The sequence below is a fragment of the Chlorocebus sabaeus genome, chromosome 9 (genome assembly GCF_047675955.1).
Source record: "Chlorocebus sabaeus isolate Y175 chromosome 9, mChlSab1.0.hap1, whole genome shotgun sequence".
Classification (NCBI taxonomy): Eukaryota; Metazoa; Chordata; class Mammalia; order Primates; family Cercopithecidae; genus Chlorocebus; species Chlorocebus sabaeus.
In genome coordinates this window covers 115,095,160-115,113,922 of record NC_132912.1, presented here as the reverse complement: position 1 = coordinate 115,113,922, position 18,763 = coordinate 115,095,160, and the positions used below count along the sequence as shown (strand labels likewise).

General features: G+C 42.1%; 1 protein-coding gene across 1 annotated transcript in view; it reads right to left on the bottom strand.

Moving 5' to 3' along the window:
- Positions 1-18,763, bottom strand: part of ACSL5 (acyl-CoA synthetase long chain family member 5) — a 52,007-nt gene that overhangs the window by 16,447 nt on the left and 16,797 nt on the right. The window contains exons 2-9 of the mRNA XM_007964103.3: positions 15,781-15,965; positions 12,178-12,286; positions 6,642-6,706; positions 6,409-6,510; positions 2,698-2,797; positions 1,532-1,710; positions 718-750; positions 578-629 (exon numbers count right to left, since the gene is read on the bottom strand). Of these exons, the coding sequence (XP_007962294.2) occupies positions 578-629; positions 718-750; positions 1,532-1,710; positions 2,698-2,797; positions 6,409-6,510; positions 6,642-6,706; positions 12,178-12,286; positions 15,781-15,936 (796 nt within the window). The 5' untranslated portion in view covers positions 15,937-15,965. The remainder of the gene's footprint in view (positions 1-577; positions 630-717; positions 751-1,531; positions 1,711-2,697; positions 2,798-6,408; positions 6,511-6,641; positions 6,707-12,177; positions 12,287-15,780; positions 15,966-18,763) is intronic.

Here is an 18,763-nt window from a genome sequence, read left to right as displayed (position 1 = left end):
TTGCATAGCTGCAAAGAAAAATTCAAGTTAACCCTCCTTCTCCCTCCACCCCACATCTTGTGCTGTTTATATGCTTGGAATTCCAGATCTACCAATATTATCTAGTTATATGGTTCTAAACACTATAAACTGGGCATACTAGAATGAATATAACTGTAGACCATGATGGACCACATTAAAAACTATTAAGCATTCTAACAGATGGGTGGATGTAGGGTGGGGTTGAAGCCCTCTATGGAGAACTATCACTGAGTTATCTTGATTGAATGAAACCATCCCAGTGGTGTCAAATCAAGAGAGTGGTGGGTTGGTGGGGGCAGAGGAAAGGACTTTCTGACGTCATCTTTAAGATCCTTGAAATCTATTGAATGTAAACAGCTCCCAGTATACTAAATGAAGTTTATTTACTTATGTTTATGTTTTTCCATTTGGGAATTCACACTTAGAAGCCTTAGGCTGTGAGCCCCTAAGGATAGGGCTCGTTAGAGGGAATATTTACCAGCCTACCAGAGGCCAAGAATTGAAATCATGTTCTTGGCTGACCAGGGGTCTAAGGTTCAGCTTCATGGGCACTGACCTGTGGTCCCACTGGTGAAGCAGATGATGCTAAGGTCTTCTGGGCTAGGAGGCTGGAGGAGGAAGCACAAGGGCTTATTCTACCACGAACTTTGAGAGTTGACAATGGCAAGGCTCAAATTCAGGCAGGAGAAAACTTACCACAGGTTTTCTGAAGTGCTCTTTGCCTAGGTTCTATACGAACAGAAAACCACAAAAGAAAGACATCAGTTGAGATGGACAGACTGTGATAAATGTGGCCCTCTCCCTCCCTTTCCCATGAGAACATCTCTATGGGAATATAAGCAAAATTCCAACCTGGATTAGGACCAGAAGCCAACATTCAGGAACAATGGAAGTCCCAGGGAAGAGCATAAGATTTCTCTAGAAAATCATCTACCTTCAGAGGGTAGATTGCATGTTCAAACTTCCCATTGTACTCTTAAGTTTCAATCATCTAGTGCCATAACTAAATCTTTTTTGAAAGAAAGGAATAGCTAACATTTTCAGAGCTTATTACATACACATCACTATCCTGAGAAATTTACATATATGAATTAATCTAACTCTTTACAAGACCTCTGTGAGGCAGGGATTATTTTTATCACCATTTTATGGACCGAGGAAAGGGAGATGAGATTGCCCAAGGTTGCCTAACTAACAGATGTGGAGCTGGCACGTGAACCCAAGCAGCCCGGCTCCAGGAGCCACCTCCTTTAACTATTACTGAACTCCTATTTATATTTTATCCACTTAGAAGTCCATGCAGCCGGCCACAGAACTTTGTCCTCTCCTGGCATGAGTTTCAAAGTTGTCTTGTGGAAATTATTCTCAGAGCTTCACAGAATGAGTCTAATTTACTCCTCACATGCCACCCCTGGAGAACAAGAACCCTGTTCTCTTGTGAAGGTATCTTGCAAGTTGCCCAAGCTGTTGGACCAGCATTGAAGCCGCAAGATAAATTTCAGATCCATACCTCAGCATCATATAGGGATAAGATCTCAATTCCACTCTTCTCCCCTCTTTGCTTCAGGTCATCATCAAAGGGGTCCATAAGGATGACCACCTTCAAGCTCGGTGTAAAGCCTTTCTCGACATTCTCTATCAGCACCGATGCCTTTTGGGGTGTGTCACAGATCACCATGGCAATATCAGCTGAAAGCCAAAATAGAACCAGAGATCATTCCCCCTCTCTGCTAAGTACCTGATTGCCTTGCAAGAAGGAAGAGGTTTGAAAAGTTTTCAAAGCTGACAGGTGTCCAAAGGAGATTACACCTGCAAATCAGATTTATAATGTACAACCTGAAATACTCCATTGATGATAAATGAACTTAACTGAAACAGAAACATGTCATGTTCTTGAACTATGACAGCAGATTTTACAGTTTCTAGAGGAACCACAAAATTCCTTCTGCTTAAGAAGTCATTCAGATAACCTAAACAGGTTACTGAGGTGTGGTTCTATCAATGTGTTTTATTTTGAGGAGGATAGTAGGGAATAGAAGAAACAGGAGGGGGCAAATAGGATTTTTAGCTGACAAGTATTTTACAATTCTAAATTTTAGCATTTGTTTTGATATATGTTTACATAAAGCTTCCAATGATGTTTACTGTGCAAATGGACCTACTCACTTAATCTACTAGTCCCACGACAGAAGGTAACATGTTGGATATGTGAAAGTGCTGTTACTTGTCCATCAAATTTGGACTTGTTTCTCTAGCAACGACAATTATTTTCTGCAGACTTACCATGGACATTGGTACATGCTGGTTAACTGTACTGACTTGGATTTACAAAGGTAGGAAAATAAATCTGTAGCTTTACTGTGATTTAGTCAATTAAGCTCATTGTCTGGGCTTTTATCTAGTGTGTTCAGAGTAAGTAATCTTGTCTCTATATCATCATACCATGTCACCTTGAAGCATGTCATTGAAACTTCTATCTTTGTGTATCTCTGCTTCATGGGCTTTTTGTAGCTTTCCTGAAAATTATATCCTAAGTACTACAAAACTAGAAAGACTTGAACATTTTCTGACCACAGCATTTCAAGTTTGCTTAAACAAACAAACGAAACAGCAGAAATTGAAGAAATACTCAGCATTGAGGAAGAATCAAGTTGTAATGTAACAGCAAAATTTTACCCTTGTTGACAATATATACAATGGCTTCTGGTCCCAAGGTGTCATATAGAGGTACGGCTACCATGGAGTACGTGTAACAAGCCAATTCAGAGATGATCCACTGTACAGAGAGAAGTTCAAGTAAGGACTGGAGGGCACATTGAAGAGTACTAGTTCAGTCATTCAGCCAACAAATGCTATCTGGTTTTCTGTCTTGTTTTGTTTTGCTTTTTTGTTTTTTGTTTTTTGCTTTTTTTTTTGAGACAGTGCCTTGCTCTGCTGCCCAGGCTGGAGTGCAGTGGTGTGATCATAGTTCACTGCAGCCTCAACTTTCCAGGATCAAGCGGTTCTCCCACCTCAGCCTCCCGAGTAGCTGGAACTATAGGCACACATCACTATGTCCAGCTAATTTTCATATTTTTTGTAGAGACAGGATTTCACCATGTTTCCCAGTCTGGCATAAAACTCCTAGGCTCAATCTATCTGCCTGCCTGGGCCTCCCAAAGTGCTGGGACTACTTATTTGTTGACTTTTATGTAAAAAAAAAAAAAAAAAAAAAATCACTGTGGGGCCATAGGGACAGTTGCAAACACTGCTATAGAGTACAATTAAATAAGGGAGATAAGGAAGGCACAGAGACAACTGCAATACAAAGGTAGACCAGAATACAAAGGCAGAGTGTGATAAGTTCCATCCCTAAGAGGTATGGAAGGCATTAGGAGCCTTATGGTGTCAGAGATCACTTTCAAGGGTGAGGCAAAGCTATTTGGAACTGCTTGTGGGAAAGAGATGAAAACTGGGCAGGGCTTTAGAGGACTAGTAGGATTTGGTTATGGAGGGAGAGGTAGATTAAAAGAAGGAAGTGAATGAACAAAGAATAGTGGTATGGTTTGGCTGCGTCCACATCCAAATCTCATCTTGTAGTTCCCATAATCCCCACGTGTTTTGGGAGGGACCTGGTGGGAGGTAACTGAATCATGGGGGTGGTTACCCTCATACAGTTCAATATGGTTTAGCTGTGTACCCATTCAAATCTCAACTTGAGGCCGGGTGCAGTGGCTCATGCCTGTAATCCTAGCACTTTGGGAGGCTGAGGTGGGCAGATCACGAGGTCAAGAGATTGAGACCGTCCTGGCCAACCTGGTGAAACCCCGCCTCTACTAAAAATACAAAAATTAGCTGGGCATGGTGGCATATACCTGTAATCCCAGCTACTTGGGAGGCTGAGGTAGGAGAATTGCTTGAACCTGGGAGGTGGAAATTGCAGTGAGCTGAGATGGCACCACTGTACTCCAGCCTGGCGACAGAGTGAGACTCCGTCTCAAAAAAAAAAAAAAAAAAAAAATCTCTACTTGAATTATATCTCCCAGAATTCCCACGTGTTGCAGGAGGGACCCAGGGGGAGGTAATTGAATCATGGGTGCCGGTCTTTCCTGTGCTATGCTCATGATAGTGAATAAGTCTCGCGAGATCTCATGGGTTTATCAGGGGTTTCCACTTTTGCTTCTTCCTCATTTTCTCTTGCTGCTGCGATGTAGGAAGTGCCTTTTGTCTCCTGCCATGATTCTGAGGCCTCCCCAGCCATGTGGAACTGTAAGTCCAATTAAACCTCCTTTTCTTCCCAGTCTTAGGTATGTCTTTATCAGCAGCATAAAAACAGACTAATATATTGTTCTCGTAACAGTGAGTTCTCACGAGATCTGATTTCATAAGGAGCGTTCCACCCCCTCGGCTCTTATTCTTTTCTTTCCTGCCACCATATGAAGAAGGACATGTTTGCTTCCCCTTCCACCATGATTGTAAGTTTCTTGAAGCCTCCCTAGCACTGCAGAACTGTGAGTCAATTAAACCCCTTTCCTTTATAAATTACCCAGTCTCAGGTATTTCTTCATAACAGTGTGATAACGAACTAATGCAGATAGCATGACATCATTGTATGGGTACACATTAGCAAGTGTGAAGACTACAGGAAATAAAACTGGAAAGGTAGGTAGGAATCTGCTAGTGATGGGCCTTAAATGTCAATGTAGATGTTATGGACTGAATCCTGTCTCCCTGTCTCCCTTCCTCTGGCCCAACCCAAATTTATGTTGAAACCCTAATCCCCAATGTGACAGTTCATGAGATAGGGCTTTTAGAGAAGTAATTAAGGTTAAACGAACTTATAAGGGTGGGGTCCCAATCCCTTCCTTCTATGAAGAAGAAGGGACATAAGGGATACATGTGCACAGAGAAAAGGCCGTGTGAAGACAAAATGAAAAGGTGGCTGTCTACAAGTCAAGGAGAGAGGCCTCAGGAGAAGCTAAACCTGCTGACACTCTGATCTTGGATTCCTAGACTCCAGAACTGTGAGAAAATAAATTTCTGTTGTGTAAGCCACATGGTCTGTGTATTAGATTATGGCAGTCCTAGCAGACTATACAGTTGTTCCTTGAACACATGGGTTTGAACTGTGAGGGTCTGCTTGTGGATTTTTTTTTTTTCAATAAAAGTTACATTGAGTGTGCCTATATTTCCTGCCTCCCTTTCTACCTCCTCTACCTCTTCCACCTCTGCCAGGTCTGAGACAGCAAGATCAACCTCTCTTCTCCCTCCTCCTCATCCTACTCAAGGTAAAGATGACTCAGATGAAAACCTTTATAATGATCCATTTCCACCTAATGAATAGTACATACATTTTCCCTTCCTTATCATTTTCATTTCTCTAGCTTACTGCATTGTAAGAAAGCAGTATACAATACATATAACATACAAAAATATGTGTTAGTCAACTGTCTACATTATCAGCAAGGAAGGCTATTAGTAGTTAAGTTTCAGGGGAGTTATCTGTGGATCTTTTTACTGAATAGGCGGTGGTCCTAACCCCCATGTTGTTCAAGGATTAACTGTATCAGATTAGGTGTTAAGTTCCTAAACTAGAGTCAAGGGAACCTTTTTCTACTGAGGCTGACTGTGACAAGAATAGAGTTTGTAGATTCACCTAAAATTATAGGTGAATATTTGTATATTTGCATTAGCATTAGAACTGGGACTTGCAGTTTGTAAACTTGCAATAAGATCCACACAGAACTTAACTCCCCCAAAACTTAACTACTGATGGCTTCTGTTGACTGGAAGCCTTGCTGATAACACAGACAGTTGATTAACACAGATTTTGTATGTTATATGTATCATATGCTGCACTTCTAGGGAGCATTTGAAGCATGAAAAGACTTCTCCAGAGGGATAATGCGCCTAATGACTTAATTGAAACTTGAAGATAAGCTTGATTCTGTCATCTTACCATCAAAATCTGCTTCCAGCTCACTGTGGAAAGACGTCTATGGCCAGACTCAGTAGCAATGAATGGCTGAATTTACTGGTTCAAGTACAAATTGCAAGTCTCAGTTCTAGTACTAGCACATACTTTCCACAATATCTTCAAGATCTTATTTGGCGGTCCCTCCTAGTTTCCTTATTTTCCTCATGTAACAATCAGACCAACTTCAAATGACGCATGATAGACTGGGAAACAAGAGAAGTCCGAACACCTAGGTGACAGTGCTAGACACTTAACCAGAAATTAAGTAGGTTCTGAGTTGTAACTCTTTCAAGCAGAATAAGCATTAGAAAATTTTAACAATAGCTTTGGTAAAGCATTAACGAGTGTTGGAGTGCTGGATGGGGAATCACATTTGAAGTTTTTAAACTTAACCCTGACTCATTTCCTTTAGTTAGCTTCAACAGAGTTACCTCTGGCCTATTCTGAGCAAAGATGCCGACAAATTGGTCCGGTGACGATTTATATCCTTTATGCAAGAGACAGGAACCCAGGTACTCCGCTCTATCAGACACCTACAAAAAAGAGAGATGGGGTGAGAGAGAGAGGGAGAAGAGGTCAAGACTCAAAACTGACCAATACGGTAACCTGTAGTTCAGAATACTATGTTAGAAAGAATCTGTCTAAAACCATGGACTCAACTTACCTGCTTGTAGGATAGCCATCTGTAGGGCTGGTTTGGTTTTCTATATCCCAAGCAGGGCCCATTGTCTAAAAACATAATATTAAAAGAAAATCAACTCCAGTTGCAAATTCTCTGGACCAAGGAAGCTAAAAGGAGATTAAGAAGGGGCAAGACACAAAGGATAAGTCCAATGAGGATTTGAGCTTCTCTTATATGATCAGGAAATTCAAAGTCAGAAAGCACTGAGTTCTCAAAGATGAAGAGTCCTATAAATTATACTTGAAACATTTAGGAAATGCTACATAAAACAGGAGCGGTTCAGTGTTGAATATGTAACCGGCATGATAATGTAGACATTCAGAGAAAACCATCCATATGGGGTTAGCCCACAAAACGTGACCAAGTAAAAGCCTACAAGTAAACACAAACAGCCTGTATTGAACAATCTTGGATTGAATTTCCCTACAATAAAAACTATGCTCATAAAAATAAAATAAAATAAAATATGAATCATCAATCTCATCACCCAAATACCATTATTAACACTGATATATTATTCTATGGCCCTTTTGCATAGTTTTACAGTTATGTTCATTCCCCATATATAGAATGAATATAATACTTTGATACCTTGCTTCCTCTCCCAATCTGACATAAGTATTTTCATGTCATTATTTCTTCTCTGTAGTGGTTTCAATGGTCAGTCAATGAAGGGTTCTATTGTAGTTGACTTTATTTCATTGTGGGTATTTAGATTGTTTTCAAGTTTGATACCTTAAATTATGCTAAGTATTTTCAAATTGATCCTTTTAAATTTAGAACATTTCCTTAGAGCCCCTAAAATGTAATAAGGGAAGGGAATGGGGGCTCAGAACAGTCAGGTTTTTGATACCTAGACCACACTGCTTACTTAAGCAGATGTGACAATTCACTTTTCTCCTATCATATCAAGTTTTAACATACTCTCATAGACCGCTAAATAGTGTCTTTAAAAACTATCTTCAAGGCCGGGCACGGTGGCTCATGCCTGTAATCTCAGCACTTTGGGAGGCCAAGGCGGGCAGATCACCTGAGGTTGGGAGTTCGAGACCAGCCTGACCAACATGGAAAAACCCTGTCTCTACTAAAAATACAAAATTAGCTGGGCGCAGTGGCACATGCCTGTAATCCCAGCTACTGGGAAGGCTGAGGCAGGAGAATCGCTTCAACCTGGGAGGCAGAGGTTGCGATGAGCTGAGATCTCACCGTCGCATTCCAGCCTGGGCAACAAAAGCGAAACTCGGTCTCAAAACAAAACAAAACAAAATTATTTTCAGGTTTGATAGGTTTGAAAGGTTATTACTGTAGTCTAAGTTTCTTTAACAGCTAGTAAAGTGGCACCTTTTTCCTTGTTAGGTTTTATTTACTCTCATGACTTATTTGTTCATATACTTTGCCCATTTGTATGAGAGTATCTTCTAAGATATCAAAGCTTGTAAAAAACACGGAGACACACACGCAGGTGTGCACATACTCATGCATTTGTCTTCAGTATTTTTTCAATTTACACCTTGCATTTGACAATAAAAGAATTAAACTTCTGAACATCTAAACTACTCAGTCTTTCTTAAAATAAGTTTGGGAACATCCATTTGCAAGAATAAATGGCATCTCAGTTTTTAAAGCTAACTCAAGGAAGTAATGGTATTAGGCTGAAGAACACATTAAGTGGCTTAGAAGCCCTCATGTCTAAGCCAGAAGGAGGCTGTTATAAGTAGACAAGTAGAAGGGCAGGAAAATGTATGGAGAGGATCTAGCCAAATTACTAAGAGGAATTCAGGTCTTGCCAAAAGGAAGTATTCGTAAAGAGAGTTACTAGGAATTCGGAGGCAAGTAAGTAAACTTCTAGACTAAGTGATGGAAAAAATAAGAAGGAAAGCAGGAAAGAGAGACCCACTCTGATTAAAGAGATATAAAAATGAATGAGGAGGCCCTGTACAGAAAATGTTAGTACTTTAGCTTCCAATTGAAACAGCTGCATGAAAGCCTAAGAAGTGACGTCTCAGACTAACTTTCCCTGAAGCATGGCTTTGTCAGAGTGGAAGTCACTTGCTCCCCCAGGCTGTGTGCCTTGGGTGGTCTACCAATGAGATCATTTGTACTAACATTAATCACTAATGATAGCTACCATTTACTGAATGCTTACTCCATGCCAAGCATATTAACTCATCTTTCCAGCTATTATCATTTGCATTGTACTAAGAATTATGAAGGACTGGGACAGCTTGGTCAAGCTCACTCAGCAAGTAGTAGAGCTGATGAATGTCTAAGAAAGTATACTGGGGCCTGGTCACAGTGGCTCATGCCTGTAATTCCAGCACTTTGGGAGGCAGAAGTTGGCAGATCACTTGAGCTCAAGAGTTCAAGACCAGCCTGGGCAACATGGCAAAAGTCCATCTCTACAAAAAATATAAAAAATTAGCCATGGGTGGTGGCATGAGCCTGCAGTCCCAGCTACTTGAGAGACTGAGGTGGAAGGATGGCTTGAGCCCAAGAGGTGGAGGTTGCAGTGAGCTTAGATCATGCCACTGCACTCCAGCCTGGGCAACAGAGCCAGATGCTGAAGAAAGAAAGACAGAGAGAGAGAGAGAGAGAGAGAGAGAAGAAGGGAGGGAGGGAGAAAAGGAGGAAGGGAGGGAGGGAGGAAGGGAGGAAGGAAGGAAGGAAGGAAGGAAGGAAGGAAGGAAGGAAGGAAGGAAGGAAGGAAAGAAAAGAAAAAAAGAAAGAAAGAGAAAGAAAGAAAGAAAGGAGGAGAAAGAGAGGAAGGAAGGAAGGAAGGAAGGAAGGAAGGAAGGAAGGAAGGAAGGAAGGAAGGAAGGAAGGAAGGAAGGAAGGAAGGAATTATACTGTATCTTATCACGTCTTGATTGATAAAAATGCTAGCAGAGGCTGGTGTCTAAGGAACAAGTCAAATAATTGTCCCAAAGGGGCAACAACTCAGGTCTCATTAAACTCTGTGACTTGATCAGCTTCAACCTGACCAGGCAACAGCCTAGTCTTTCATTAACTAAGTCAACTCAGACCTGTTTGTTCTAAGCTGTGGCCATCTACAAACAGCCCATCCATTAACAAATTCTTGGCAAAGTTGTCACTCTATACTAAGTAGAATTCCAACTCTGGTATACAGAATCTCCTGGAAGCTTTGCTAAAAATACAAAGCTTCCTGAGGATTTTTAGGTTTCATTATCTGAAATTTAATTCAGTGAACCTAAAGTGTAACCAGAAGATATACATTTTAAACAATAGCCCCAAGTGATTCTCAAGATAAACAAACTACTAGCTAAGGCTAATGTATTCAACCCCAGATAGGCCCAGAAGTGTCATTTTTCTTTTTTTATTTTTTTTGAGACACAGTGTCCCTGTGTCACCCAGGCTGAAGTGCAGTGGCACGATCCCAGCTCACTGCAACCTCCACTTCCCAGGTTCAAGTGATTCTCCTACCTCAGCCTCCCAAGTAGCTGGGATTACAGGCACCACCACCATGCCCGGCTATCATTTTTCTATGTAAGTAGCCACACCAGATTTCTCGTGCCTGCTTCCATGAGAAGCCATTTTAACAGTATTGCTTTAGGATTTAGTATTTTAAAAAATCCTAAATTATATATCTCATGTGCCACATATCACATGCTAAATGGCTTGTTTTAGTCACAATAACAACACATCATCAATAAAGAAAACTCCTAAAAACAGAAAATCACTCGAGCTGGGCATAGTGGCCCACTCCTGTAATCCCAGCATTTTGGGAGGCTGGAGTCAGGGAGGGGGTTATCTCTTGAAGTCAGTTTGAGACTAGCTTGGGCAACATAGTGAGACCTTGTCTCTATAAAAAATTAAAAAATTAACCAGGTGTAGGCCAGGCGCGGTGGCTCACGCCTGTAATCCCAGCACTTGGGGAGATCAAGGCAGGAAGATCACAAGGTCAGGAATTCAGGACCAGGCTGGCCAAGATGGTGAAACCCCATCTCTACTAAAAATACAAAAATCAGCCAGGCATGGTGGCAGGCGCCTGTAATCCCAGCTACTCGGGAGGCTGAGGCAGAGAATTGCTTGAATCTGGGAGGCGGAGGTTGTAGTGAGCCAAGATCGCACTACGGCACTCCAGCCTGGGCAACAGAGTGAGACTCCATCTCAAAGAAAAAAAAAAATTTAGCCAGGTGTGGCAGCACATGCCTGTTGTCCTAGCTACTTGAGAAGTTGAGGTGGGAGGACTGCTTGAGTCCCAGAGTTTGAAGTTGTAGTGAGCTATATTCCATCATACCACTGCACTCCAGCCTGGGTAACAGAGGAAGATCCTGTCTCTGAAAAAAAAAAAGAAAAAATCCCAAAGGAAATTATACTGTATTAGATATATACTATCTTAAATTGCCAGAGAAGTAAACAAACTGATGTTTGGTTTGTTTTTATTTGTTATTTGCATGGAGTCTATAAATAAATGCTGATTTGGAACCAGATATACTAAGTATAGGCCCCAGGGGAGTCTTCAGATAGATGTTTTCTTGATAATAAATATTTAATTGTCTGGAGGAGTAGCTACTTTTATAAAACACTTAAGAGCCAACCTAAAATAGAACAACCTAGTCAAACAGACACACTTAGATTTTCCTATCAGCTCTGACATTTTCTAGTTCGACCTTGGTAATGGTCTTGAAACTGTGAGTCTGGGTCCTCATCTTTAAAAATGGCAATGATGGTAACTAATCTCTACGGTTTAGGGAAAATGAAGTAATATATGTACAGTAGTTATTGTATAGTTAACACTTGACAAGAGTTGGTTATGAATATCCTCTTAGTGTTAGTTAACACACAGAAGTCAAGGAACGGATAAAAGTTACATGACCAGAATGTCACCCAAAAGACCAAAGGCACAGAAAGAGCTATAAGCCAGTAGCTTTTAAAAGTAAACGTGTGTGTGCCAGGCATTATGTTCAATGATATAAGATATAAATATTAAGGCTTGATGTATTCCAAATGAATGTGTCAAAGCCCATTTGGTAGTCTCTGAAAAAGTCCAAAGAAGTGGTAACTTGGGCCAGTAGGATGGTATCAGAGTCAAGGACAATGTAAGATATCAGGAGTCCTGGACTGCTAGTCCTGGCTCAGATTGTCTATCTGTAAATGCAGGGAATTGCATTAATGAAAGGCATGTTTCTAAACAAATATGAGGTACTAGTGAGTTAAAGACACCGTCCTCTATTATTATCTCCTTGACCCTTTAACAACAGTTTTGGCAGGGACGTTCTTCTTGTGTTGAGAAACAGATTCAGAAAAGCAAAGTGGTTTGCATAAGGTTATGAAGGTGGAAATGGAAGAACCGGGCTTCCAACCTAAGTCTGTCTTACACTGGTTCCAACACCCATCCTGACACTGTGTTCTAATGCTGCCTCTATTTTGCATGTTGCGATTCTATTTAGATCACTGCATCTAAATAGCTGGGGTTTTAGAAGTGAGACAGAGAAAGAGAGATGTGCCACAGACCCCACCTTGTCTTCTTCAGGCAAGGACAGACCACCAGGCTTACCAGATATAGCGAGTCCTCTTTGGAAAACCTCATACATAGTCATGGCATCTGAGAAGCAGTGACTTATTAGGTCATTGTTCTTCTGGGAAATACCCTTCCGCGCTCCTCCCTAGGACACAAGACCAAGTTTAGGCCAAGTCCAAGTCTCCCCTCACTCTTTCCAAAACCTTTATGAATTGAATTAAAGAGACCATAAATGCTGATTTTGAGGTCACGGGAATGTTCTCTTTGCTAGTCAATTGATTTTTAAAAATCCCCAAATCATAGTATATTTACATTGTAGACATTTTAGAAAATAGGAAAGAGGCTGGGCTCGGTGGCTCACGCCTGTAATCCCAGCACTTTGGGAGGCCGAGGCGGGTGGAGGTCAGGAGTTTGAGACCAGCCTGGCCAACAATGTGAAACCCCGTCTCTACTAAAAATACAAAAATTAGCCAGGCGTGGTGGCAGATGCCTGTAGTCCCAGCTACTTGGGAGGCTGAGACAGGAGAATTGCTTGAACTGGGGAGGCAGAGGTTGCAGTGAGGCAAGATCGTGCCACTGCACTCCAGCCTGGGCAACGGAGCTAGACTCCGTCTCAGAAAAAAAAAGAGAAAATACAAAACTGTAATAAAGGCTTAAAAAAAGTGGATCTGTAATCCCACCCAGAGATTGCCACTGTTATGTTTTTGGTAACCCTCCTGGCATCCATCTGTGTATGCATATGGAGGAGAGATGATATGTATAGTTTTATGTCTTTTTTATAGTATCGAGTTTAAACTTCTACTGAATGTATACTATGTGTTCTAGGTAGTCTGTAAATACTGTAGATGTGAGTTAAGACAAAATAGCTGCCCTTAAGCACCTCATACACTAGGGTTGTTGGAGTACGAGTAGGTCATAAGGAAAAAATGGAAATACAATACCATGATGTACATGCTATAATGAGTTTGGAGGAAATGGATTTGTGGGGGAAATGAAGCAACCAGTGCTGTATTAAGCAGAAAGATTACAGAGAAGAAATGGTATTTCAATACAGACTTCTAAGACAAGTAGGCATTTGGCAAAAAGATATGATTTGGATAGGGTAAAGGAGAAAAAAGAAAATTCCAGAGTGGAGGAACAGCCTGAGCAAAGGCATGGAGGTAAGAAAACGCAGCACAGAGTTGGGTGGGCAGCTAGAGGACGGTGTATTCAAGAAAAAGGGGTTAGCTGGCTGGGCGCTGTGGCTCATGCCTGTAATTTCAGCACTTTGAGATGCCAAAGTGGGCGGATCATCGGAGGTAAGGAGTTCAAGACCAGCCTGGCCAACATGGTGAAACCCCCTCTATACTAAAAATACAAAAATTAGCCAGGTGTAGTGGCGGGCACCTGTAATCCCAGCTACTCAGGAGGCTGAGGCAGGAGAATTGCTTGAACCTGGGAAGCAGAGGTTGCAGTGAGCCAAGATCCCACCATTTGTACTCCAGCCTAGGGGACAAGAGAAAGAATTCCTCTAAAAAAAAAAAAAAAAGAAAAAGGGAGTAGCTAGGAATCCATCTAGAAATGTCAGCTGGAGCTACAGGATCAGGGCCCTGGGATGGACCCTGGAGCTACAGTAGGCACTCCGGGTGTGGTCCAGTGGTCCAACCCTCATGAAGTTTCATCTAGAGAAGAACAGGCAACAATTAAATAAGCATTCAACAATGTAAATTAGTATCCAAAGTGAGAGCTATAAAAGTACAGGAAAACACACGAGGCTGTAACAAGAGATCTGACTTAGTCTAGGACATCAGGGAAAATTTCCATGGGCTATCACATTAAGACAAAAATAGCATAAATAAAGCTCCTTGTCTAGTGAAGGAAGACAGGGTCTTGCTGTCTGTTTACGTGCCTAGTGTAAGGAAGGAAGAATCCAAGATGTTTCAGACTCTTAACTTTGGCAACTGGGTAAAAAGATATCCATTTAACTGAAATAGAATAGGAAAGAAGGTGTGTGTGAGTGTGCGTGTGCATGTGCGTGTGTGTGTGTGTGTGAGAGAGAGAGAGAAGGGAGAAAACATGCATAAAGAGACCTGGAGAGCTTAAGTTACTTAAGTATCACTGAGGTCAGAATAGAAAATCAGATTTCAGTGTCACAGACTTAGGCACATTTTCAAGTCATAAAAAAGGAGATATTTTCTCAGCTGTGAGAATTTAGATGAGGGTTTGGCAGACTATAATCCGCACACTGAATCTGGCCTACCACCTGCCTTTATAAGTAAACTTTTATCGGAACACAGTCACGCTCATTTGTTTACATGTTGTCTGGTACTGTACTCTCATTCTACAACAGCAGTCAGTATTGAGTCGATGCAAAAGAACCCATGTGATCTGCAAATTCTATACCATTTACTGCCTGGCCTTTACAGAATATGTCTGCCAACCCCTGCTGCAGAGGAATCAAGAGATGCTGAGAATAAAACCCTAGTATGAGGAGAGGAAAGAACCCAAGTGACAAAGAAAGACTGTCTTGAAATTAGGAAGAAATCTCATGGAAGGATATCATAAAAGGCAAAAGGAGGAGTTTCAAGAAAGAAGTCTCAAGTCAAACGAGAGGAAAGCTGAAAGAGACGCCATTGAATTTGGAAGTTAGGTTATGAGTGATTGAGAGCACTGTGGAGGAGATGGTAGTGGTAAACACTCAGATCTCAGTGGGTTGAAGTTCAGAAGAGGAAATCAATATGCAAACTACTCTCAAAGAACTCTGGTGGGAAAGGAAAGGAGTGAGAGGTGGTGGTGGAATGCAGCGGGACAAGAAGATGTCAATGAAGACATTGAACATGCAGAGATACCCACAGGTGGGAGAGGAGCTGGAGAGTAGAGGTAGCTTGGAGTAAGATTCCCTCTATCTTGGAGAAAGAAGACTGTAAAAAGAACAGAAGAAGTTAGCCTTGTGAAGGAACAGGAATGCTTTTTTTCCTCTGAAGAGGGTAGAAAATGAAAACAGATGAAGATATTCATGGGCGCAGAAGGAAGGAGAAATGAGAACATTGTTGGAACTTTCAATTTGTTCATAGATGTAGGAAGCTGGGGAATTTGCTGAAAGCCAGGGGAGTGAGCCTAGTTCAATTTCTATAGTTTTCAGAAAAATAAATTTAACTCAAAGCTAGAATTTAACTGGAGGAAATGGCTTAATTGTTCTCAGACACTGGGTATCTCGATGAAAATGTTCTCCTGTCCCCAAAGTTCTGACACTATTATTTAGATCATGGGTTGTCAAATTACTTGTGTAAAGGGCTAGATAGCAAACACTTTAGGCTTTGTGGGACATGCCTCATCTTGCCCATTTTTGTTTTTAACTCATCCCTTAAAAAAGGTAAAAACTATTCTTTACTTGCCAGATGCACAAAAAAAGATGGATTTTGTTCATGGCTATAGTTTGCCAACTCCAATCTAGATTACTGACGTCATACAACAACCTTCCTTATTACAAAAGAAAATGTGCCAGTAATAGAAGTTTAAATTTGTATATTGCCTGTTGATCAGTAACATGAAAGCTTTCCCATGCCACACCCAATCCCCTTCAAGAGTTATCCCTAGGTTTGGAGTTACAGTTTGAGTTTGATGAAGGTTAACAAACTAAAAGGATGACTGGTAAATTACCTCAATTCCCACAGACTGATTGTTCAGGTCAAGAAGAGGTAAGACGGGTTGAGGTCTGGTGATTAGCCACAGGAAGATGGCAGCTCCAAATGTCAGGATGCAGATCAATGCCGGGGTTGGAAGTGGGGAAAACAAAAAGTTGAAGATAAAAAGCATCTTTGTGAATAGCAGCAGGAAATTCAGACCTTAAAAAAAAAACAGGGGAAAGAAAATTTAGAGGAAACGGCCATATTTTTGTACTCAATAGCTCTATGTTTACAGAAGGACACACACACACACACACACACGCCTTCAAACCCTCAAATAGAGTTGTACTTCTCTAGTAGCAGAATTTCCCCCATTGTTTACTTAGCACTGTTGAAAATAATAGAACACATTCTCCACCCCTGCTACTTGACTGTCCTCACACAAAGCAGGAAGGATCAAAGGAAACAAGTTAATCATTTCCCAGACAATTTTGAGAAACGACTGCCCTTTTAATGTTGGTGTACAAAGCCTGGAAGAAGGCAGCCTGCTAGACCCAACAGAACCTGGTGGTCAGAGGACAGTACCTCCTCTGCCCAGGCAGACCACAGGTCAGGAAGGACTCTTCCAGCTGGCTTTCCCCCATATAAACCAAACAGAAGAGATCGGTCGATGTGATGCCACAGGTTTTAGAAATTAACCATTTTGTATGAAGGGTATTTCCTGCTGGCTAGATATGTCTTGCTCATTGCTTTATTTTTTGGAGCATCGGAAGGGTTTCCGAGATCAACAGCATTACAGCTTGCTATGCCCAACATTCTCTCCCCCAGGGAGCCCAGTGGAATCATTTTACTATGAGGCAAACGTCAGTCAGGTGCACAGAAACAGTGCTGGAGAATGGGTGACACGTGGCAAGCATTGAAGAGTTAGGTCAAGAAGAGATCTCAAGAAACTAAAAGCAACAAAGGCTTCCCCCAACCCAGCCTTTCTTATAGTTTTCAGCCAAGTTCAGTTTCAAACTACTCTAATAGGAGAGACTACTTTCGGGTAGGTCTTAGGAGCATACCCTTATCGAAGCCATCTTTTCCTGGAAAGTTGCTGCCTCACAGCTTTCAAACAGGATTAGGAGAATATAATAGCAGCAAACACATGAGCACTTACTGTATGCCAGGCATAGGACTGGGCTTTTTGCATGGTTTGTTTAATTTAGGCCAAACAACACTATAAAGTAGTATTTCACAGAAGTGGAAATGAACGCTGTGGGATAAAGTGACTTGTCCAAATTCACCACCCATCATTCCCTATTGCTACTTCTCTATGAACATCTACAAAAAGCCAATTCACTTTTTCTTATAGGTTCTAGTCACAGAATTCAAGGGGATTGAATGTGCCTAGCACCTTACAGGTGACAGCACATGAAGCTCAGAATTTGCATTCTTCAAAGTTTACTGCAATGCCTGATGAAACAATAGCTCAGAGATGAGGCCGCACATGCCCACTGAAAATCAAAAGAACAAAGCAAGCTCAATTAAAAGTTGGATCAGATCAAGATCACAGTTGCCCTTAGAGCTTTGGAGAGCTGCCATTAGCTGCCACCTGGAAACTTCTTTAACAAGGGAAACACACTTCACTGTAGTCTGAGAAAGGCCACAAGGTGCAGGAATTTTGTGTGGGGGCAGGAACAGTCACAAGAAATCCTGGACCACTCTTACTATCTTTCTGCCCCTTGATTAGTTATTACCTGACTTTGGAGAGTCCTTTTCCATTTTAGAGGAGAAAACTGAACTTTCAGAAACTGGGATAATAGTCCTCAACTCCTTGGTTCTTTCCATATTGCATTCAAGGGGAGAGAAAGAAGTCAAAACAAAAATAAAAGCAAAGTCCCACAGATGCTAGGTTACATAATAACAAGGGTGCTACTGTGACCGACCATCTGGCAGGATTCTGAAAGCTGGGATTTTTGGAATTCAGCCTTACCTGGGCTTGTATGATGAGGTGGCACTCCAGGATGCAAAAGCATTCAAAAGCTAGCCATAAAGCCCAGGCAGAGAAGGGGGACTGCCTCAGGGAAGATTGTGAAATTGAAAAAGCAGGGGCCGGGCGTGGTGGCTCAAGCCTGTAATCCCAGCACTTTGGGAGGCCAAGACAGGTGGATCACGAGGTCAGGAGATCGAGACCATCCTGGCTAACACGGTGAAACCCCGTCTCTACTAAAAAATACAAAAAAATACTAGCCGGGCAAGGTGGCGGGCGCCTGTAGTCCCAGCTACTCGGGAGGCTGAGGCAGGAGAATGGCGTGGACCCAGGAGGCGGAGCTTGCAGTGAGCTGAGATCCGGCCACTGCACTCCAGCCTGGGCGACAGAGCGAGACTCCGTCTCAAAAAAAAAAAAAAAAAAGGAAAAAGAAAAAGAAAAAGCAGGTGGCAGTGCTAAAGGGGAGGAGAAGCCTATGCCTGTTTTGTGCTCTCCCGTCCAGTCCGCCACCAGCCACCCCCTGCAGGCTGGGATACTGTGACAAGACTGGAGATATATATATATATGTTTGAGACAGGGTCTTACTCTGTTGCCCAGGCTGGCGTACAGTGGCACAATTCTGGCTCACTGCAGCCTCAACCTCGTGGGCTCAGGTGAACCTCCCACCTCAGCCTCCTGAGTAACTGGGACCACAGGTGTGTGCCACCACACCCAGTTAATTCTGTAGTTTTTTGTTTTTTGTTTTTTTTTTTTTTTGAGACGGAGTCTTGCTCTGTCACCCAGGCTGGAGTGCAGTGGTGCGATCTTGGCTCAGTGCAAGCTCCGCCTCCCAGGTTGATGCCATTCTCCTGCCTCAGCCTCCCAAGTAGCTGGGACTACAGGTGCCCACCACCACGCCTGGCTAATTTTTTGTATTTTTAGTAGAGATGGCATTTCACCGTGTTAGCCAGGATGGTCTCGATCTCCTGACCTCGTGATCCACCCTCCCAAAGTGCTGGGATTACAGGTGTGAGCCACTGCGCCCAGCCAATTCTTTAATTTTTTG